This window comes from Stenella coeruleoalba (assembly GCF_951394435.1).
Source record: "Stenella coeruleoalba genome assembly, chromosome: 3".
NCBI classification, from domain to species: Eukaryota; Metazoa; Chordata; class Mammalia; order Artiodactyla; family Delphinidae; genus Stenella; species Stenella coeruleoalba.
Genome location: NC_137148.1, coordinates 162,565,000 through 162,587,579, shown reverse-complemented (window position 1 = coordinate 162,587,579; position 22,580 = coordinate 162,565,000). Strand labels below are relative to the sequence as shown.

Genomic DNA, 22,580 nt, shown 5'->3' with positions numbered 1-22,580 from the left:
AGATACGCCTGTGCAGAACACTGATTACCTCACCTTTTCCCCTACCTCCAATCACCTTTTCCTATGCCCAAGACCACTCTGCTTCTCCCATAAATATCCCAACCCCCTCGTCTTCGGGGAGGCAGATCTGAGACTTGTTCTCCCGTCTCCTCGCTTGGCTGCCTTATGAATAAATTCTTTCTCTGCTGCAAACCTCAGAGTCTCAGTGTTTGGTTTGCTGTGTGTCAGGCAAATGGACCCAGTTCGGTAACACTGGTATCAACATGTGTGTACAAGTTTTTGTTTGAACACCTGCTTTCAGTTCTCTTGGGTATATATCAAGGAGTGGAATTGCTGGGTCATGTGTTAATTTTATGTTTAACTTGTTGAGAAATCACCAAGCCTTCTCCTGTCAGTTTTATTTTTCATTATGAAATATTCCAGGCATATACACAAAAGTATCAATAATAAAGTAACAAACACCCAAGTACCCAGCACCCTGCTGAAGAAACATTCCCAAGAGAGCTGAAGCAACATTCCCAAGAGAGCTGAAGCAACATTCCCAAGAGAGCTGAAGCCTGTGTACACCTCCACCACCTACCACTCATCAAGCCTTTGTCTAAAATTGGGATTTGATTTGATCATCCCCATGCATGCCATATATATATATATATATATATATATATATATATATATATATATACACATACATATATATAGTAAGTATATTTAAAATTTTATCAACAAAATGGTGCACTATGCAGCTCCAACATCTCCTTCCCCTACAGGACCATCAAACAAAAACTATCAGAATTGACTTTGTTAGAACTCTGGAAAACAGAAATTTGTAACAACTAAGTGCATGTTGAAGCAAGAAAAAGGCAGCTTGAAAATGGTAGGAAAACTTTGTGGCATTTCCACTTGCCCTTGCCCCACCCACTCTGCAGCTCGGCTGTGGTCTTTTTTTTTAAAATTTTTATTTATTTTTTATTTTTGGCTGCAATGGGTCTTCACTGCTGCACGCATGCTTTCTCTAGTTGCAGCAAGCGGGGGCTACTCTTCGCAGTGGTGTGCAGGCTTCTCATTGTGGTGGCTTCTCTTGTGGAGCATGGGCTCTAGGTGTGTGGGCTTCAGTAGTTGCGGCATGCGGTCTCAGTAGTCGTGGCTCACGGGCCCTAGAGCGCAGGCTTAAGTAGTTATGGTGCATGGACTTAGTTGCTCCGCGGCATGTGAGATCTTCCCAGACCAGGGATTGAACCCATGTCCCCTGCATTGGCAGGCAGAATCTTAACCACTGTGCCACCAGGGAAGTCCCACAGCTGTGGTCTTGTAGCGAAAATAACCCATGTTCCCAGTGCAGGACACTTGTCCTTGGATCTGGTGGGAGCAGTGCAGATCTTATTCACAAATTATTGTGTAGTTCTATTCTAACCTGTCTGGGGCTTCTTGAAGGACTGACATGGGTGCTCACCTCTGAACTGCCTAACTTGGAGCTCGGGCTGGAAAAGTGGTGGGTGTTGCTCAAAAGCACTGCAAGCTGAACCAAACATATACAGACACTTAGGGCAAAAGGTTACGTTCAAAACATATTATCAACCACTTAAACCCTGAGAGGAAAAGCTGGGGGATATTATTTGGGAAATTAGGACATTCAAAAGCACCTGTGTATATGAAGGGAATTTAGAAATCCATGTACACACCCAGGGGCAAGACTTATGCTCAGAAGAGAACTGAGAAGACTCTGAGCTTCACCTCAGGCTGATCCCTAGTCTCAGTACAAACCTGGCTAAAAGTTAAAGGAGTGTTCCAGCCCAGAACCCATCTACAAACACTGGGAGATGTGGATTTTGTTTGTTTGTTTGGGTTTTTCATTTTTAGCTCCTGGCATTCAAGGAAATCTCTGTCAAGACATTAGCCGGACATGAGCTAAATGGACAGAGACATCAGTGACCACACATGAAAAGGAATACAGTCTTTGCAAAAAATAGTTTGGAAAAGTACCTAAACAAAAGGAATACTGCAGCCTTCAACAATTCAAAAACAAAATCAAAACAGCAAAACCCTCAGGAAGGCATAGAACCTGATTTCCAGAGTTTGCCACATTATAATATTCAAATGCCTAGTTTTCAACAAAAAAAAAAATCACAAGACATAAAAACATGAAAGAATGGCCCATTCAAAGGAACAAAAGTAATTGACAGAAATCATCCCTAAGGAAGCCCAGACATCAGACCTACTAAACAAAACCTTTAAAACAACTATTTTAAACATGCTCAAAAGCTAAAGGAAAAAAGAAAGAAAAGAAAAAGCTAAAGGAAAACATGAAAAAAGAACTGAAGGATATCAGGAAAATGGTTTATGAACAAAATGAGATTATCAATAAAGAGACACAAATTATAAAAAGAAACCAAACAGAAATTCTGAATCTGAAAAGTACAATAACTGAAATGAAAAATTCACTAGAGGTGTTCGACAGAAGATTTGAGCAGGTAGAAGAAATAATCAGCAAAACTGAAGACAGGACAATTGAAATTATCAAGTCTGAAGAGCAGAAATAAGAATGAAGAAAGGTGAACTGAGTCTAAAGGACCTGTAGGACACCATCAAGAGGACCAACATATATATTATGAGAGTCCCAGAAGGAGGAGAGAGAGAGGAAGGGCAGAAAGAATATTTGAAGAAATAATGGCCAAAAACTTCCCAAATTTGATGAAAGATACAAATCTACACATCTCAGAGGCTCAGTGAACTCCAAGTAGAATATACTCAGACCCACACTGAGACACATTGTAATCAAACTGTTGAAAGCCAGAGATGAAAAAGCGAAACTTGAAAGTATTAGGAGAAAGCTATTTATCAAGTACAAGGGATCCTCTATAAGATCAACAGCCAGTTTTTCATCAGAAACCCTAGACTCCAGAAGGCAATGAAATGACATATTTAAACTGCTGAAAGAAAAACTGTTGACCAAGAATTCTATATCCAGCAAAACCATTCTCCAAAAATAAGGGAGAGGGAATTCCCTGGTGGTCCGGTGGTTAGGACTTAGCGCTTTCACTGCCAGGGTCCAGGTTCAGTTCCTGGCTGGGGAACTAAGATCCCACAAGCTGTGCTGCATGGCCAAAAAAAAAAAAAAAAAAAAAAAGAAAAGAAGAGAAAAAAAAGAAAGAAAGAAAGAAGGAAAGAAAAAGGGAGAAATCAAGACACTCTCAGGTAAGCAAAAGTTGAGGGAGTTTGTTACCATTATACTTGCCATGCAAGAAATGCTAAAGGGAGTCCTGCTGGTTAAAATAAAAGGACCCTAAACAGTAACTCAAAGCTGTATCTAAGACTTGAAGGGAGAAGTAAATAGTTCTACAATAACAGTTGGAGACTTCAATACCCCACTTTTAATAATGGATAGAACATCTAGACAGAAGATTAAAGATATGGAGGATTGAGCAGCTCTCTAAACCAACTAGACCAAACAGACATCTATAGAACACTCCAACACCACAATACACATCTCTATCAAATGCACATGGAACATGCTCCAGTATAGATCAGCTATTAGGCAAAAAAGCAACTCTCAGTACTTTTTTTGGCATCATTTATTTAATTTTATTTTTTATTGAAGTATAGTTGATGTACAATATTATATAAGTTACAGGTGTACTCTCAATAAATTTTAAAAGGCTGAAATCATCTTCAGCTACAATGGAATAAAGCTGGAAATCAATAACAGAAGGAAAGCTGTTATGTTCACAAATATGTGGATATTAAACAACACACTCTTTTTTTTTCCGCTGCAGAAAGTTTTATTGTTTCCATTTGGTCCAAGGCTTGGGAGAGAGCTCCAGGGTGGTTAAAAATCTGCCTAGTGGCTGCAGAGACGGGCTTCAGGCAGAAGCTCTGATGCCAGAGGGGCTCCTCAGAGGCCGCTGGACTTCAGAGACTCCTAGTCATGCTTGAGGGTGAGTACATCCTAGAGATACTCACCCAGCCCAGCCTGGGGACCAGCCATCCTGTGGAGGTTGGTCAGGTGGCACCCATCTTCTTGATGAGTTTCACCCCCTCATCTAGGGAGTGGCTCTCCAGGAAGTCACAGAGGTGGGGGTCTGCATGGGCAGAACCCAGGGCATGCAGGTCCAAAAGGGCCTGGTTCAGGTTCTTCTCAATGAGAATGGCGTCTTCCATAGCGTCCTGGGTTTTACTCCACTCATCCTGAGATGGCTTCTGCACATCCTGGAAGAGGGCACGGCCGCCGCGCTGGTTTTGCATTTTCAAGAGACACTCAGCGCCCTCGCACTTCTCTTTGGCCAATTCGAGGGAAAAGTGGCCCACGCCCTCCAGAGCCACGTCGTCGGGATCAAACTAGAAGCCCAGAGAGAGGTAGGTGTAGGAGACCCACAGATGCACGTTGACCAGGCGGTTGATGGCGGCCTCCACCTCAGTGGAATAATTCTGATGAATCTGGGAGCTCATGGTTGATCGGTAATAAGGAGTTAATCTCGAAAAATGGTGTTGGCTGGTCCCGGTGACCGAGGATAACTGAGTGGCTGATTCTGAAGGCTGTGACTGGAAAAAAATGTTGGAGGGTGGTCAGAGGCTGGAGCAAAGCGTGTCCCTGGGTCCGTTCCATCCAAACACTGTTGAAGCAAGAGACAGATGCACGGGACTGCTGAGCACACTGCTAACACACTTTTAAAGAAACGATGGATCAAAGAAGAAATCACAAAAGAAATTGGAAAATACTTGGGGATGAATGAAAACAAAAATACAACACATTAACGAACCAAACTTGGGTCTGCTCGCCCACGTGCAGTAAAGCCAATCTATTGACACCAGGTTGTAGTGAAGGAGAGTGCAGCATTTATTGCAGGTACCAAGCAAGGTGCCCAGGTAGCTAGTGTTCAAAACACCTGAACTCCCTGGTGGCTTTCAGGGAAAGGTCTTTAAGGACAAGGTGAGGGAGCGGGGTTGTGGGTATGTGATCAGCTCATGGACATTCTTCTGATTGGCCAGTGGTGAGGTAATCGGGAGTCAACATCATCAACCTTCTGGTTCCAACTGGCCTGAGGTCTACGTGCTTGTGGGCAGCATATGGTTACCCTTTTCCACCTGGTGGAGGTTTCAAGTATCTGAAAAACAACTCAAAGGATGTGGCTCAGAATATTTTCTATAGCCCTTGAGATGGAACTAAAGGTTCTTGACTTTGTTTAACGGCTAAACTAGTATTATTTTGTCTTGATTGACGGTTTTCCCTCCTTTCTGCATTTTCTCACTTCTCTGATTAAATTTATGCTTTGGAACTTGAAGAAGGCCTAGGAGCCTAATGTTCTTCTACAGACAAGAGGCAGGCAGAGGACATGGTGGGGTCATGGTGGGGGGGGGCTGTCCCAGGAAGGCCCCATAGGGTCCTGGTCAATTATAAACATACTAAAAGTTATCAAGAACCTAACTTTATACTTTGAGGGAATAGGAAAAGAGGAGTAAACTAAAATCAAAGGTAGTAGTAGTTAGGAAATCATAAAGATTAGAGCAGACATAAATTAAATAGAGAATAAAGAAATAACAGAGATACTTCCCTGGTGGCGCAGTGCTTAAGAATCTGCTGCCAATGCAGTAGACACGGGTTCGAGCTCTGGGCCGGGAAGATCCCACAGGCCGTGGAGCAACTAAGCCCGTGCGCCACAACTACTGAGCCTGCACTCTAAAGCCCACAACTACTGAGCCTGTGTGCCACAACTACTGAGCCTGTGTGCCACAACTACTGAGCCTGTGTGCCACAACTACTGAAGCCCATGCGCCTAGAGCCCGTGCTCTGCAGCAAGAGAAGCCACCACCATGAGAAGCCCGCGCACTGCAGTGAAGAGTAGCCCTCCCGCTCGCCGCAACTAGAGAAAAGCCTGTGAGCAGCCATGAAGACCCAACTCAGCCAAAAATAAAAATTAATTAATTAATTAAAAAACAAAAAGAACCAAAAAACTTCAGGATTTCCCTGGTGGTCCAGTGGTTAAGACTCTGTGCTTGCAATGCAGGGGACGTGAGTTTGATCCTCGGTCAGGGAGCTAGGATCCCATATGCCACGCTGTGTGACCAATAATAATAATAATAATAATAAACCTTCCAACAGAGAAGTCCAAGACCAGATGGCTTCACTGGTGAATTCTGAATCATTTATGGAATAATACCAATTCTTATCTAATTCTTCGAAATAATAGAAGGGGAAGTGACAGTTCTAACGAGGCCAGAATTACTCTGATAATAATGACAGGTAAATATGTTGCAAGAAAAGAAAATTACACACTGTGAGATAATAGGAAAAAATATATATATATATTGGTCTCTGCCCCTGGTTCCTGGCACAGAGCTCCTGAAAACCTTGTAACTTCCTATGTGATAAGAACCCTCGGAGCATCTTTTGTTCTAATATTTGGTCTTTGACCCTAGTTCCTGACACAGAGTTCCTAGAGCCTCTGGAATTTCCTGGGTGATAGGAGTGTCTTTCGTTGTAATGATGGGACTGGGTGGGCTCGTGGATGGCCCCTGGATGGGGGCTGGTCACCAGGAGGGCCAAGCCATGATTAGGAGTTTGGAATTTTCAGCCAAACTCCCTCCCCCACCATTCTCCAGAGAGGGGGGATGGCCTGAAAATGGAGTTAATGATTGATCATGCCTACGTGATGACGCCTCCATAAAGATCCCAAAAGAACCGGGTTCAGAGAGCTTCCGGGCTGGTGAACACGTGCAGGTGCTGCAAGAGGGCATGGAAGCCGTGCGCCCCTTCCCGGATGCCTTGCCTTCCACATCTCCGTATCTTTTTCATGTTCTTCTTCTTTTTTTTTTTTGCCGGGGGCGGGGGTGGGCTTAAAACAGTAGCAATTTATTTTCTCACAGCTCTGGAGGATACAAGTCTGAAATCAAGGTATTGATAGAGCCACGCTCTTTCTGAGATCTATAGGGAAGAATCCTTCCCTGCCTCTTCTAACCTCAGGTGTTTGCCGGCAATCCTTGGTGTTCCTCGGCTGGTAGAGGCATCACTCCAATTTCTTTTTAAATTTAATTTAATTTATTTATTTTTGGCTGCGTTGGGTCTTCATTGCTGCATGCGGGCTTTCTCTAGTTGCGGCAAATCAAAACTATGGTGAGATACCACTTCATTTATTTTTTAAATGTATTTATCTATTTGTTTGTTTGTTTATGGCTGCGTTGGGTCTTCATTGCTGCCCGTGGGCTTTCTCTAGTTGCGGTGAGCGGGGGCTACTCTTCGTAGCGGTGCGCAGGCTTCTCATTGCCGTGGCCCTCGTTGCGGAGCACGGGCTCTAGGCGCCCGGGCTTCAGTAGTTGCGGCGCACGTGCTTAGTTGCTCCGCAGCACGTGGGATCTTCCTGGACCAGGGCTGGAACCCCTGTCCCTGCATTGGCAGGGGGATTCTTCACCATTGCGCCATCAAAGAAGTCCCGAGATACCATTTTATACCCATTAGCATGGCTATTAGCAAAATAACAAGTGTTGGTGTGGAGAAATTGGAACCCTCTTGGACCTCTGGGGGAAATGTGAAATGGTGCAGCTGCCGTGGAAAACAGTTTGGTAGTTCCTTACAAAGCTAAACACAGAACGACCATATGATCCAGCAACTCCACTTCTGGATATATATTCAAAAGAATTGAAAGCAGGGACTCAAACTGAGCTTGTACACCAATGTACACAGCAGCACTATTCACAAAAGCCAAAAGGTGGAAACAATGCAAATGTCCACCAATAACTGAATGGATAAACAAAATTTGGTATATCCACACAAGGGACTATTACACAGTCATAAAAATAGAATGATGTTCTGATCCATGCTACAACGTGGATGAACCTTGAAACATTATGCTGAGTGAAATAAGCCAGTCACAGAAGGACAAACATTATATGATTCCACTGGTATGAAATGTCTAGAATATGCAAATTCATAGAGACAGGAAGTCAATTTTAGGTTACCAGGGGCTGGAGGAAGAGGGGGTAGAAATGAGGAATTATTGCTTAACAGTTACAGAGTTTCTGTTTGGGGGTGATGGGAAAGTTTTGGAAGTAGATAGCGGTGTTATACTATATGTATGCTCAACATTTCAGATGTACTTAATGTCACTAACAGTCCACTTAAAAATGGTTAAAATGGCAAATTCTATGTATGTTATATATATTTTACCACAATACAAAAATGCAAATTAAAAAAACTTTATAAAAATGGTATCACACCGTTACAATTATTTTCAGTCGGGTCTGGATTGGAGATTTTTGCCTGCAAGTCTGGCCCATCCTTTTTCACTGCTGTATAGTACTCCATCGTAAGAACACACCTGAATATTTCCCAAGTTTCCAGCTCCTTCTTATTATGAACCATGCTGCTGGGAAGGCATGCACATGTAGGTTTCTCTAGGGTTCACACTAGGACCAGGAGGGAGGGTCCAGCCATCCTCAGCTGTGTTAGCATGGCCAAATTGTTCTTCTGAGTGGTCAAGCCAATTCCCATGCCCATAACCAGTGACTCTGTCCCCTGCCTAAGAGTGAAATGGGATCTCAGTGAATTTTTTTCCCTGATGACTAGATTGAGCTTCTATTTATTGGTTGTCCTGGGTTCATCTTCCCAGAATTGCCTTTTCATGCCTGTACTGCATTGAATAGTGTGTCCCCAAATTCATGTCCACCAGAACCTCAGATTGTGACCTTGAGGGTCTTTGTAGATGTAATTATTTACATTAAGATGAGGTCATACTGGAGTAGGGTGGGCCCTAAATCCAATGACTGATTACTTTGTAAGAGGACACATGAAGATGGAAGCAGAGATTGGAGTGATGCAGCCACAAGCCAAGGGACGTCGACCAGTGCCAGAAGCCACCAGAAGCCAGGAGAGTAGCCTGGGACCAATTCTCCCTCACAGTCTCCAGCCCTGCTGACACTTTGATTTGGGACTTCTGGCCACCAGAACTGTGAGAGAATAAATTTCTGCTGTTGTAAAGCAGAAATGTAAGACCCAGTGCGTGGTCATTGTTATGGCAAAAACAATGCCATCTGCCCATTTTTCTGTGTGGTGTTTTTTCTTTCCGTCTAGTGTGTCTGGTGGAGTGGGGGCACTTCATATGTCCTGGAAGCTATTCCTTGGTCAGTTAAATGCATCGCAGGTATCTCCTCTCTGTCCCTGGCTTATCTTTTCAATTTCTTGATGGATTTTTTTGGTGGCCGAAAGTTTGAAATTGTGACTGATTCCAAAGGACTGTCCCAAAAGTATTCATTTTTTTTCCTTGTCAAGAGCAGGTTTTCATTTTTCAGGCAGTTAAGCCTGGGGTATAATTTTCTCTCTTCCGTGATGCTCTCAGCCGGCTGTGACTTCCCTGCCTTCGGGGTTTGGGCCTCTGCCAGCGCCCCTACCTCTCAGAATCAGAGCTCAGTGAGGGAAGAATGGGGACAGCTGAGTGTGAGTCAGCAGGGCCTGGGCTGCAGGCGGAGGGGGGGACAGAAGTGGTCAGCTCAGGCCCTGGGACCGGCTGTGCGGATTCCTGGCTGCGGGTGGTCACCAGCACAGCCCAGGCCGGGCAGGAAGTGGGTCAGCTGAGGCATCAGGCTTGGAGCCCCACATGCTCACTGCCCGGAACCCATAACCTCCCGACCTCCCGCCCCCACACGACCCCCTCCAGCACGCTGGTTTGCATGCCTGCTCCCGTAATAGTTTCACTGACCACGGTGTGCATTTACGGAGCACCTGCTGTGCGCTAGGCCCTGGCTGAGTGTGGACCCCCGGCCCTGCCAGGTGGCTGGGGGAATCAGTTCCCCGACACTGGGGGAAACTGAGGCCCAGAACAGGGCAGCCCTGTGCATGACTCACACAGCGTGGTGTCCCAGTCACCCAGCATCCCAAATCCTCCTCCTTGGCTGGCTGGGGCCCTCTCCGCCTCTAGGTGTCCTCACCCTAAACACGGCAACTTAGAAGAAAAAACAGCTAGGAAGTTTCCACGTTTTCTCTCTTTGCCTCCCTCAGTCCCTCTCTCTCTCTCCTTTGTTCTCTCTGCATTTCTGTTTTTTTGTTTCTCACCACCACCCCCATCAGTGTGTGTGTGTGTGTGTGTGTGTGTGTGTGTGTGTGTGTGTGTGTGTGTTGGGGGTGGGGACAGCCTGAACGCACCCCTCCTCTCTTCCAGGGGACCAGGACACGTCCGGGCAGGTCTGGACACTCCTTGTAGAAACTGCTGACTGCCTAATGGCAAGATGCCAGGGCAGGAAGGAGCCAGTAGGAAGGTTGAAGAGGGTGTGCAGGAAGGCCTAGTTTGGGATTTCCGGTGTGGTGCTTTGCCCTTCTTACCCCCACCCAGGCCTGTCACACTCAGAGTGTCCCAAGATGACCTCAGCATCTTCCCCCAAAACTTTGGGTTTTGAGGGATGCATAGGAGTTATCTAGGTGTAGATGGAGGAGGGGGGACTTCCAGGCAGAAAAGACAAGCTGGGGTCAGCAGAGACAAGGGAAAAGGGGTTCAGATGTCCAGCAGAGGAGTCTGGCTTGCTCCTGTGGGCCAAGGGGAGCCACCAAGGGTGTGAGAGGTGGAGAGAGGCCCAGGCAGATCCCTGGAATGGGATGGACTCTTGTCTGAGACCCTCACCTTTAAGACCGAGAACATCCAAGCGAGAGCTGGGGGAAAACTCTGTTGAATGGGGCCAAGGCTTACCCTTGAATGAGCCTCCCTGAATATACCTTAGACCCTTCAGCTGCCTGTCTGTCCCCCATCACAGCTGGGACCCCTGCACTGTACTCTCAGCCTGGAAGCTGCTGGTTTCCTGGTGTGTCCCCAGTCCAAAGCCCAGTGCACAGTAGGTAATTTATAAGTTCCTGGAGCAGCCAAGAGGAGATGGGGCTCTAGAGGCAGGGAGCAGGCAGGGTGGGGGCCTCAGCTGCAGGAGGCGCCTGGCCTTCAGGGGCGTGTCATCCCCCTTCCCCTCCCCGGAGGCTCCTGCGCCTCCCTGCGCCCCCTGTTGGCCTCAGAATGGAACACCCAGCCCCGACCCCTCTCCTCTCTCCCATAGCTTATTGCACACCTATTATGTGCCCAGGGCTGTTCTGGGTGCAACAGACACAGGGGACCCCAGACAGACCTGCCTGTCCTCCGGGACTCCCACAGAACTAGTCAGTTACTACCCAGAGTATGTTGGCACGAGGGTGGGGGGGAACCAGGCAGCTATGGGAGGCAGAGGAGGTACCTGGACAGCCAGGAGGGCTTCCTAGAGGAGGAAGTAATAGTGGTTGTACTTATTAAGTAAGTACTATGTGCCAGAGCTGTAAAAGCAGAGTCTCACTGAATTCTCACACAAGGCCCATGAGTGTGGGGAACGGAGGCTCAGGGAAGTGGGCCTCAGATCGTCCCCCACCTCTCAGCTTCTCATAGCCTTTGGAATAACACCCAGACCACTCGCCAGGCCTTGAGACCCTGCGCCATCAGCCCTGCTACCCCTCCCACATCCCCTCCACCTGAATCACCCAATCTCCTCCACACACAGCCATCCTTCTTGGTCTGCAACTTGTAGGGTACGGTTGAGGTCAGGGGGTTTCTCTCTGGGCAGCGTGGCCAAGGGTAGGCGGCGGTTCCCGTTGAACCAGGGAGGTGAGGGGAGGTTTCCAGGATTTGGGAAAAGGATTCCCCCATGTAAAAAGGACACAGCCCCTTCCAGTGACCACAGGAGCATCTATATGGTACACCTGGGACCCTGCTCACACCCCGGGGCCGTGGAAAGAGCCAGCCTTAGAAGCAAAACCACCGTGCTATAGACACCTCATCTTGGGGTGCAAAGACCTTGGGGGCTCAGGGACTTGGAGGGGATACCCCTTCCCCTGGGACCCATGTTCCCCAAAACAAGCCATTTCCTTACTGCTGAAGCCCCTTCTTCTTTGAAGGCCACTGACTCTGGAGTGTCCCCATTCCTGCTGAGGACAGACACAGGGGGATGACCGAATCCTGTTTCCGGTGTTCAAGCTGCTCAGTCCAGAGTAGCCGGCTTGGGTTCACATTCCCGCCCCTCCTCTCCTTGGGACAAGGGGCTTCAACTGACAGAGACTCAGTTTCCCCAGCTGTAAAAGGTGGTAATAGCATCTCCCCCACAGGGGAATTCTGCACACACTGGGGGTCAACATGATCACGATTCAAATCCCACTCCCCACCCCGCTTGCTGTGTGACCATAGGCAAGTTACTCAACCTCTCTGTGCATCAGAACCAAGGCAGTGAGTTGTAGGAGGTAGAACACTCAGTACAGAAATCCTCTCATCATTATCCACTCAGCACACTCATTGCAGTGGCCACACACCAAGTACCAGGTCACACACCAAGCACCAAGGACAGAAATACTGGTGATTTGAGGCCCCCTCTGCCAGTTGATGACCCCAGGTTGAGGATGACCCTGGCGGATGCCAGCTTCTCACAAAGACACACAAGAAATTGCATATTTCAACTGTTTTATTTGCTTTCTGGGGTGTCAAGTTTGGGGTCTCCCAGGGTCCAGCCCCCAGCAAAGTCTGGCAGACCCTTGCCCGGCCTGGGGTCCCAGACACGGCGCTTTCAGACAAGGCACTCATAGGGTTCAGGGAAAAGCCACCCCGAAGCTGCAGGGGCTGGACCCTCCTTTGGGGACAGAACATAGGGTCACCTTCAGCGGGAAGGGTTTTTCCTAGAGAGAGATTTACGACAAGATAGAAACCTGAGATGTTAAGGGAGCCCCGGAAACATGCCTGAGCAGGAGGAAGGCCAACTCTGTTTCCCACGATCCAGATGGGTCTCCCGTGGCATCCAGCCAGGCCTTGGGAGCACAGAGCCCAATTCCAAACCGGCTTTCTCTGGGATTTCCTCCAAGTGTACAGGACACAAAAGCCACTGGCCCCAGGTCCCACCCCTGCGAACGGCTTGGGTGAGGCCGGTCTGGGCAGCGGGGAACCAGGGCCTGGGGGTGCTTCTCTCTTTCCCATCCTGTCCCCTCTCTGTGCCCCATGTGTACTGCAGAGGCAGGCACTTCTGTGGGTCTCTGGGCAGCTGAAGGGAAGCCTTGGGTGAGGGGAGGGAGGAGGAGAAAAAGGTCTTAAGTGGGGGGAGCAGCTCGGGCTGGACTGGAGCCCTTGGGGGTCTAGGAACCCCTGAAACTCAAGCTGTGACAACTGCCCCTAAACTGGAGGACAGGATCTCGTAGCAGGTATGCCCAGTGTCCATCCAAGAACTAACTTTCAAGATGTGGATTTTGGGCAAATGTCCTTTCCCCTCGACAGCCATTCTGCCCTGGGTCTGAGGGGGATCCTGGCCTTTAACACACTTCTTCACTGCAAAAATGGAGATGTTTTTCCTCCCAGTGGCAGCCCTGGTCCCTTTACGAGGCACTTGTTCCATGAGAAGGGAAATTTAATTGGGGTTATAAAAACAAAGCCCTTTTTAGCTCCCCACAAGTCTGTGGAGGCCATGAGACTCTTGGCCACGAGGGATGACCTGACAATAAGGCAGCAGCCTCTGCCTGTATGACCACCATCAGCGCCTCACGCTGGCTGCAGGCTTGAGAAGGCTTCCAGTGGCCTCAGGGCAGAGGCTGGGCCCTCAGAGGAGAATGCGGCTTTGTCCCACCATCCCCGAAGGGGACTTCTGTGTTCAGACACTCCAAGAGGTGAAGAGGTCAAAGGTCAACAGTCTAGACAGTGGCAGCAAAAAACAGGCCAGTGTGGTGGGTGGATTTCCACGAGCAGCTCCCTTCCCCCTCCCGGCCACCCCTCGGGGGAACAGGCCTGTGGGGGTACATGCACACCCCCTGGCCCGGCTTCCTGGCAGAAACTTCTAAGATAACAAAAAGGCATCAACAGTATCCTTTTCCAGTCGTCCCCTTGAGCCGGCCCTTTCTGTTCTAAAAGTTTCCACGCCAGCAAAGAGCAGGGTAGCTGAAAACTATTTTTCTTGCTGAAACTATCACAATCTGACCTTTCCCCAAAGACCTGGCACCGACTGGGAAGCCATGACCTCTGCCCACCACCCCCTGCTGCCCACGGCCCTGTCGCTCTCAGTGGCCAGGAGACCTTGGCTGTTCCTTGATTGGACCAGGTGAGCCAGGTGGCACCAAGCCCAGTCCACCAACTGGAATTGCTGCTTCTTCCCACCTTTCTTTCTATCCACTCCGTCTTATTTCTTTTCCGAGCTACGTACTCATATGCAGACCACCGACCTCCTTTTTGGTGGGAAGCGGGGCGTCAAAGGGGCTTAGAGAAGAATAAAGTTATAAGGTGCAGAGGCTCTGGCACCTTAAAGGAGATGCCATCACCCGACGCCCAGATCACTGTCTCTGCCCCCATCCCCCACCTCAGTACCCTCCACAGGACTCACCAGAGAGAGGCCCCCTCCACTTTCCTATGAGTCCACCCCCAGCATCACTTCTCACTTTTCCCCCACCAGCCTTCCCGCCACATCCCTCAGCCCATCCTTCCACCATTAACACTCACTGCACCCACCCCTCCTGGCATTGCTCACCTCCGTACATGCCAAGCTGCACCCACTTCACAGGCTCATCCCTTTCCCTATTCTGTGCCCCCGACAACCCAGACTCTGAAATGACAAGGCAGAAGGAATGAGACTTGGCCCCCCTCTTCTCACACAAGGACATTTTTTTCCGGGACCCAACAAATGCAGACAGATATACCATGGATTGAATGGCTGAGTTTGCCCCAAAGAAAATGATAAAAAGTAATTAAAGCAGGAAAATTTAAAAGCTGGCAGGGAGCGAGTGAAACGTTTAATGGCTATCTGATTAAACAAAAATGAGCTATGTGCTCTGTATCATGAACAAGGACAGGGTTCTGGTTTGACTTGAGGAGGAAATCTAAAACCATGGCAGGAACACAAAAATGACACACACACACTCGACAATGATCAGACAATAAATTATGTCTCTAAGTTGCTAAACCACATGGTGCTTTAAACAGAGAAGAGAAGGGAGGACAAAAGAAAGATGAAAATGCAGAGTTTGGGGATGGTGTGTCTGGGTTCCGTGGGCACCCAGCTAAGCTCAAACCTGGCTCACTTCCAGTCTTCCCTCCCTACTCCAGCTTGCCTAGGTCCATTTCCTCCTCAGAGCCCCACAGATCAGACCTTTAGAGAACAGAGCTAGTTAGAGCCAGATGCCATTCTTCATAAGACCTCTGGGGGACCCCCTGGCCTTGAGCCCCCCGCCGCATTCAAAAAGCCACAACCTCTGCTCACAGAAGCCAGCTGAGTGAGTAGATGCCATGACATCCTATGCTCCAGATTTCTCAGGAGACTGCAAACTCGGACCAGGGATGTGGAGGGGGCATTTCTGGCAGATGGAGGGCTGGCATGGAGAGAGGAGCTAGGTCCTGATCATTTTACCCTGCGGGCCATGGTACACACCCACCATATGCTGACCCCACGTCACCATATGCCATATGCTGACCCCAGGTCACCCACCTGTGCCCACTTTTCCCCTCCAGAAAAAGCCCAGGACTCAGAAAATGCATTTCACTCAGAAACCTATCAACCTGGTCTCCAAGCGACACAGCAGCTCAACGGAGGCAGCAACCACCCTGGGCATCGGAACAGCAGGGAAAGAGGGCGAATGTTTAAGAAAACGAAACAAAACAAAAATCTCAGCTGTTTTCAAAAGAGCTGCATGCTGGGAAACACCAACATGATCCAACACAGCATCAGACTACAGCACGCTTCACACTTGGTGAAGCGATAAAACTGCGCGTTCTCCAAAAAAATAGAAGGATACTTCCAAAACGTGTGTTTTCCTCACGGTTGCTTCTGCCACCCCCTCTCTCTGATGGGTGCCAGGGTCCAGCTGAATTTAGTTGCCTCCTGGGAGATGTCACTCTCAACCCTGCTGCTAAGTTCAAAGTCACCAGGGAGTGAGATAAAAATTTACCAGGGAGTGAGATAAATATTTACCGTGTCCTAGGCGCATCCAAAAACCAACTACACGAAGCCTGCTGGCTGCCCCACCGCTCTCCTGCTCAAATACACCAGCACGCATGGAGCTCAGCCCCCAGACTCCATTTTGGCCCTCTCCCCTTAAGGAAAACAAGCACCAAGACTGAAAATCCAGGTCAGATGTGGGGTAGGTTTGCAGCTCCTATGCACTTTTCCATTAAAAAAAAAAAAAAAAAAAGTCATGTGCATGTTGAAATGAGAGTCTGCTTTCCCACCGGCAGCCCGGCCCCAGCGGCCCCGTGGGTACAGCTCACAGCTCGGTCGTTGAAAGGGTCAGCCAACCCTTTCAGTCTCCTGGGGCAACAGCCACCCCCCGCTCCCCGTGGTCTGGCCATGGGCCCAGTGCCACAAGCCCTGAGCAAGGGGACCTCAATGTCACCCCCAAAACAAAGTTGTAGGTCCAGTGTTCAGGGCAGGAGGCTGAAGGGGCTGCACCCCAGGAAAAAGAAAAGACACTTCTATGTTTGGCTAAAGCCCGCGTTTTAACCAAAGGGAATATAAATTACTCGGTGCCCAAACTAGCACTATTGTTTTTAAAAAGAGAATAAGAAAGAAGAAAAAAAGCCATGCCACGTCCCAAGGCAGCCCTTGCCGGGGCTGTCCAGGCTGCTGGGACACGGATCGGGGTAGAGAGTCTCCATGACGTGTTTACATTTGGGAAGAAACAGTCACGGACGGAGGGAACTCTGGAATCCCTCCACCACAGACTTAGAATGGCAGGTAGCCCCAGCCATGGGATCACGGGATAGAGACACCTGAGCGGGGTTCTCTGCAGAAATCAGGACCTCCCGGCTTCCTGGCCGCCACAGCTGTATCCCCAGATGCAAAGAGAAATAGAGAAAAAAATTCTTCACTGCGGCCTTCAAATCAACAAGTGCTTTTGCAGAGAGAAAGGGAGAGGAGGTGTGTAAGTTGGCATATTTGATCCAAAATAGATCCCCAGCTGATGGGCTCGTCCTTCCCGGTCAGGCCCCGGAGGGCGGACGTCTCTCTCAGGGTCCCTGGCAGAATGAGGTCTTGGGAGGCCTGAGCAGCAATCAGTGTTTGTGGCAACAGTTGAGTTTGCCTTCTGACTGCTCTAGGACGTCCAGCATCTCCTCGATGATGGCCTGAAGTGCCCGGCCCAGCTGGTCTGCATTGTAGGGCTTGCCCAGAGGGGGCACGTGAACAAAGGCTGAGCGGCCGTGACTCTGGTACAGAGAGGTATAGTAGGCGAAGTCGCAGAGGTACCTAAGCCACAGGGCGTGGGGGATGGGAAGGAGACCAAACGGGGTCAGAGAGTGAATGTTCCATTGAAATCCATCATAAGACACCCCCCCCGCCCCAACCTCACCAGTCATCCACAAGACGGAATACTGCTTCTCCCTCCCCAGGCCAGCAAATAAATAAATAAATAAATAACTCCAAGTGCTGGGGTATATGTGGGGAAGGAAGCAGTGCGAGATGCTGCTGGCTGGGATATAAACTGCCCCAGGGGAGGGCAATCTGGCAGGCTAGAAAAATTACAAATGTGCAATATTCAATATTTTGTGATAAACCTTAATGGAAAAGAATATGAAACAGAATATATATATATATACATATATATATATATATATATGTATATATATATATCTCAATCACTTTGCTGTACAGCAGAAATTAACACAACATTGTGAATGAACCATACTTCAATAAAATTTTTTAAAAATAATTTTTGGGCTTCCCTGGTGGCGCAGTGGTTGAGAGTCCGCCTGCCGATGCAGGGGACACGGGTTCGTGCCCCGGTCCGGGAAGATCCCACATGCCGGGGAGCGGCTGGGCCCGTGAGCCATGGCCGCTGAGCCTGCGCGTCCGGAGCCTGCACTCCGCAACGGGAGAGGCCACAACAGTGAGAGGCCCACGTGACGCAAAAAAAATAAATAATAATAATTTTTTAAAAATTACAAGTGCATAGACTTTATGACCTGATGTTTTGAGTTTTTAGACTATCTCAGGAGCCATCTGCACACGAGCACGAGAAAGACGAACAAGGTATCTGCTGCAGCATGATGTGTAAAAGCAGAAAAACAGGAAGCAACCGGCTAGGATCTGAATGTCCCCCCAAATCCCCTCCCGCCCTGTGAGGACACGGCCAGAAGTCGGCAGTCTGCAACCTATAGGAAGGCCTTTATCAGAACACCACCGTGAGGGTGCCTGGATCCTGAACTTCCTTGCCTCCAGAGCTGTGAGCAGTAACTTTCTGTTGTTTATACACTGCCCAGCCTGGGGTTTTTTTTTGGTTATAGCAGACTAAAACACCACCTAAGTGTCCACTGACAGAGGAGTGGCTTAAGAAACTCTGGTTCATCTGCACAGTGGAATACTATGCAGCCGTTCACAAGGCAGGCAGTGGAGCCACAGGAAGACAGAACTCGCTAAGACCCATGTCGCATGCCCACAAGTGAAACCAACGAAGGGAACTCTCATGAAAATGCACACCACGTAACCCCATCCACGTGAAAGCGAAGTGAAACAGGACAAAATTCGAAAGTAGTACGCCAGATGGCCTACATATGTATGGAAACATATGTGTGGGTGAGTAGGAAGGGTCATAATTTAAGTCTCTGATTTAACCGAGGGATCCCTGGGGCGGGGAGGGGCGGTGGGGAGGAGAGAGGGCAAGAGAATCTTTCACAACAGGAAAGGATGAGAATATTCTCTAGAATTATCTGAGTAACTTAAAATTAATTTTAGGAGAGTTCCCTAGTGGCCTAGTGGTTAGGGTTCCGGGTTTACGCCGACAGGGCCCGGGTTCAATCCCTGGTCAGGGAACTGAGATCCTGCAAGCTGTGTGGCGCAGCCAAAAACAAAAAAAAAATTAGTTGAAAAAAAAGACTGAGCCCGCGTGCCACAAATACTGAAGCCCGTGCGCCTGCAGCCCGTGCTCCGCAACAAGAGAAGCCACCGCAATGAGAAGCCTGCACACTGCACCAAAGAGTAGCCCCTGATCGCTGCAACTGGAGAAAACCCACGTGCAGAAATGAAGACCCAATGCAGCCAAAAATAAATAAATTTTTAAAAAAAAAGGACTGGTGGGAGGGGGACGGGGCAATGTAGGAGAAGGGGATTAAGAGGTACAAACTATTCGGTATAAAATAAGCTACAGGGATATATTGTACAATACAGGGAATATAGCCAATATTTTATAATAACTATAAATGGAGTATAATTTTTTAAAAATAAATTTATTTATTTCTTTTTGGCTGCTTGGGTCTTCGTTGCTGTGTGCAGGCTTTCTCTAGCTGCGGCAAGTGGGGGCTACTCTTCCTTGAGCGGGCTTCTCATTGTGGTGGCTTCTCTTGTTGCGGAGCATGGGCTCTAGGCATGTGGGCTTCAGTAGTTGTGGCACATGGGCTCAGTAGTTGTGGCTCGCAGGCTCTAGAGCACAGGCTAGGTAGTTGTGGTACACGGGCTTTGTTGCTCCACGGCATGTGGGATCTTCCCAGACCAGGGCTCGAACCTGTGTCCCCTGCATTGGCAGGCGGATTCTTAACCACTGCGCCACCAGGGAAGCCCAGGAGTGTAACTTTTAAAAACTGTGAATCACTGTATTGTACATCTGTAACGTATACTATTGTACATCAACTATACTTTAATAAAAAAAAAATTAAGGGACTTCCCTGGTGGTCCAGTGGTAATGAGTCTGCCTTACAATGAGGGGGACACGGGTTCAATCCCTGGTCAGGGAACTGGGATCCCACATGCCACGGGGCAACTGGGCCTGCACGCCACAACCACTGAGCTCAGAAGCCTCAACTAAAGAGCCCAGTGCCACAAACTACAGAGCCCACGTGCCCTGGAGCCCACGTGCCACAACTAGAGAAAAGAAAAAACCCACACGCCACAGCTAGAGAGAAGCCCACGCATCACAACGAGAAGAGCCCGCGTGTGGCAACGAAAGATCCCACATGCCACAGGGAAGATCTCGCATGCTGCAATTAAGACCTGACGCAGCCAAAAATAAATTAAATAAAGAAATAATAAATAAATCTTTAAAAAATAATAATAATTTAAAAAAAAAGACTGATGGTAAATTCAGCCACTTCATTCTGTCAACTGAATTTGCCACCTGCTGCCTTTGGACTGGAGAGGTGTACAAAGTGTTGAGAAATCAAGGTATCTGGTGTTGAGAGGGCATAGAACAGAGAGGTCTGGGAGGCTGGGGAGTCCTTCCCAAAGGGGCAACATTTTGGAGTTAAGACCTGAAAGAGGTATTACCAGAGGGAGGTGAGCTCTGGGCAGAGGTCTTAGCATGTGCAAAGGCCCTGATGCTAGAGTGAGCTTGGTGTGTTTGAGGAACAGGAGGAGGCTGGTTTGTGGGTCTGGAAGGCAGTGGTGAGGCAAGAGTGAAGGCAGAGGAGGGTGGAGAGGTGGGCAGGGGTCAGACCGCACAGAACCTATGCATGGTGGAGAGTTGGGATTTCATTCGAGGTGCAGTGGAAGCTGTAGGAAGAATTAAGCAAGTTAGGGACATCATCGGACTTAAATTAATAGACCCTCTAATAGGCTGGATAGTTAGTTTCTGTCCCAAATCTGTGTTCATCTAGAACCTCAAAATGTGACCTGATTTGGAGATAGGGTTTTTGCAGGTGTAATTAGTTAGGATGAGGTCATAGTGGTTTAGGGTAGGTCCTAAGTCCAATGATTGGTGTCCTTGTAAGAAGGCCACATGGGGACTTCCCTGGCTGTACCGTGGTTAAGACTTCGCCTTCCAATGCCGGGGGTGTGGGTTCGATCCCAGGTCGAGGAGCTAAGATCCCATGTGCCTCGCAGCCAAAAAACTGAAACACAAAACAGAAGCAGGGACTTCCCTGGTGGTGCAGTGGTTAAGAATCCGCCTGCCAATGCAGGGAAAAACGGGTTTGATCCCTGGCCCAGGAAGATCCCACATGCCGCAGAGCAACTAAGCCCGTGCGCCACAACTACTAAGCCTGCGCTCTAGAGCCTGCGAGCCACAGCTACTGAGCCCACATGCCACAACTACTGATGCCCGCGCTCCTAGAGCCCAAGCTCCGCAGCAAGAGAAGCCACTGCAATGAGAAGCCCGCGCACTGCAACAAAGAGTAGCCCCCACTCGCTGCAACTAGAGAAAGCCTGTGCGCAGCAACGAAGACCCAACGCAGCCAAAAATAAATAAATACATTTATATATTTAAAAAAAACAGAAGCGATATTGTAACAAATTCAATAAAAACTTTAAAAATGGTCCACATCAAAAAAATCTTAAAAAAAATAAAAGAAAAGAAGGCCATGCGAAGACACACCCAGGGAAGAAGGCCGTGTGGAGGTGAAGGCGGAGACTGGGGTAAAGCATCGCAAGGCGCGGAACACTCAGCGCTGTCAGCAGCCCCCATAAGCCAGAGAGGCACGGAACAGATTCCCCTCAGCACCTCCAGAAGGAGCCAACCCTGCGGACACCTTGATTTTGGACTTTTAGTCTCCAGACCTGGGAGAGAATAAATGTTTGTTGCCCTAAGCCACCAACGTGGTAATTTGTTATATATAGCAGCCACAGGAAACTAACAGAGAAACTGACTGCTTAGGAGAGAAGGACTGTCAGGGTTGGGGTAGAGGTGGCCGGAGGAACAGCAGGGAGACGGCCGGAGCAACGTGCAGGTGGGAGATGCCGGGGTCCACAATCCACACACAATGAGTTCCAGGAGCAGAATCCGTGGAACCTGTTTTATATATATACACACACACATACACATATATACTGAACTCTGTGCCTCATGGATGGTGAGGTTTATATACTGTGAAATTCTATGTAAAAATATCATGTATAATACTGTTAAAATATCCCATGCGTAAAAAAAATTATCCCATGCTTTAATCGGGTGGTAAATCAATTATGTTTTCAGAAGTGAAAGAGAGGGTTTCCCTGGTGGCGCAGTGGTTGAGAGTCCGCCTGCCGATGCAGAGGACACAGGTTCGTGCCCCAATCTGGGAAGATCTCACATGCCGCGGAACGGCTAGGCCCGTGAGCCATGGCCACTGAGCCTGCGCATCCGGAGCCTGTGCTCTGCAACGGGAGAGGCCACAATAGTGAGAGGCCCGCGTACCGAAAAAAAAAAAAAAAAAGTGAAAAAGAAAAAGTGAGCACTTGGCCCAAAGAGGCTAAAGTCAAACACACTTGGCTTGTTCAACACCCAGCCTAGGCTGATGTAGGAGGGAAACCCCTACTCACACCTACACCATAGGGCCCCATGGTGCCTTACCTGCCGGCATCTTGTGAGATGGTCACTGACACATCCAGGCCCAGTGTAGTAACCCTCTTACATACAGCGTCCATGTCAATGATGGAGTCAATGCTTTCAGGCCCATCCTCCACACAGCACTGGGAGCCAGGGCAGAATCGGCAGTTGTCCAGCCCCTTGTAGCCCTTGTTGTGCCCGCACTTCTCCAGCGTGACTGTGGTCGCCATGCCTGACACCCCCACATGCACCACCAGCTGCAGACAGATGGGCAAGGCTTAATAGGGTCTGGTCATGGGACTGGGAGTCCCCCCAGGCCAAGGAGAGGGCAGCATCCTCACAGAGCTCTGCTGGGGGTTACGTGCTTTCTGACATCTTGCTGCTGGAATAGACCCTACAGTCACTCTTA

The 22,580-nt window shown here is 48.7% G+C and overlaps 1 protein-coding gene and 1 pseudogene across 5 annotated transcripts in view; both read right to left on the bottom strand.

Moving 5' to 3' along the window:
• Positions 1–3,916: 3,916 nt before the first annotated feature.
• LOC307185174 (ferritin light chain-like) lies at positions 3,917–22,209 on the bottom strand (annotated as a pseudogene). Its single transcript, XR_013831740.1, has 2 exons — positions 22,196–22,209; positions 3,917–4,607 (listed from the first exon to the last, which is right to left on the bottom strand). The product of XR_013831740.1 is annotated as a ferritin light chain-like (transcript).
• Positions 14,486–22,580, bottom strand: part of PGPEP1 (pyroglutamyl-peptidase I) — a gene marked incomplete at its 5' end in the record, with an annotated part of 31,370 nt that continues 23,275 nt past the window's right edge. For 3 of the 4 annotated variants that reach the window (XM_079919038.1, XM_079919040.1, XM_079919037.1), the window contains 2 exons: positions 16,875–17,187; positions 22,196–22,428. In XM_079919038.1, coding sequence (XP_079775164.1) covers positions 16,995–17,187; positions 22,196–22,428 — 426 coding nt within the window. In that variant the 3' untranslated portion in view covers positions 16,875–16,994. Of the gene's footprint in view, positions 17,188–22,195; positions 22,429–22,580 lie in introns of all 4 variants that reach the window. The other variant, XM_079919039.1, reaches the window with a different exon arrangement.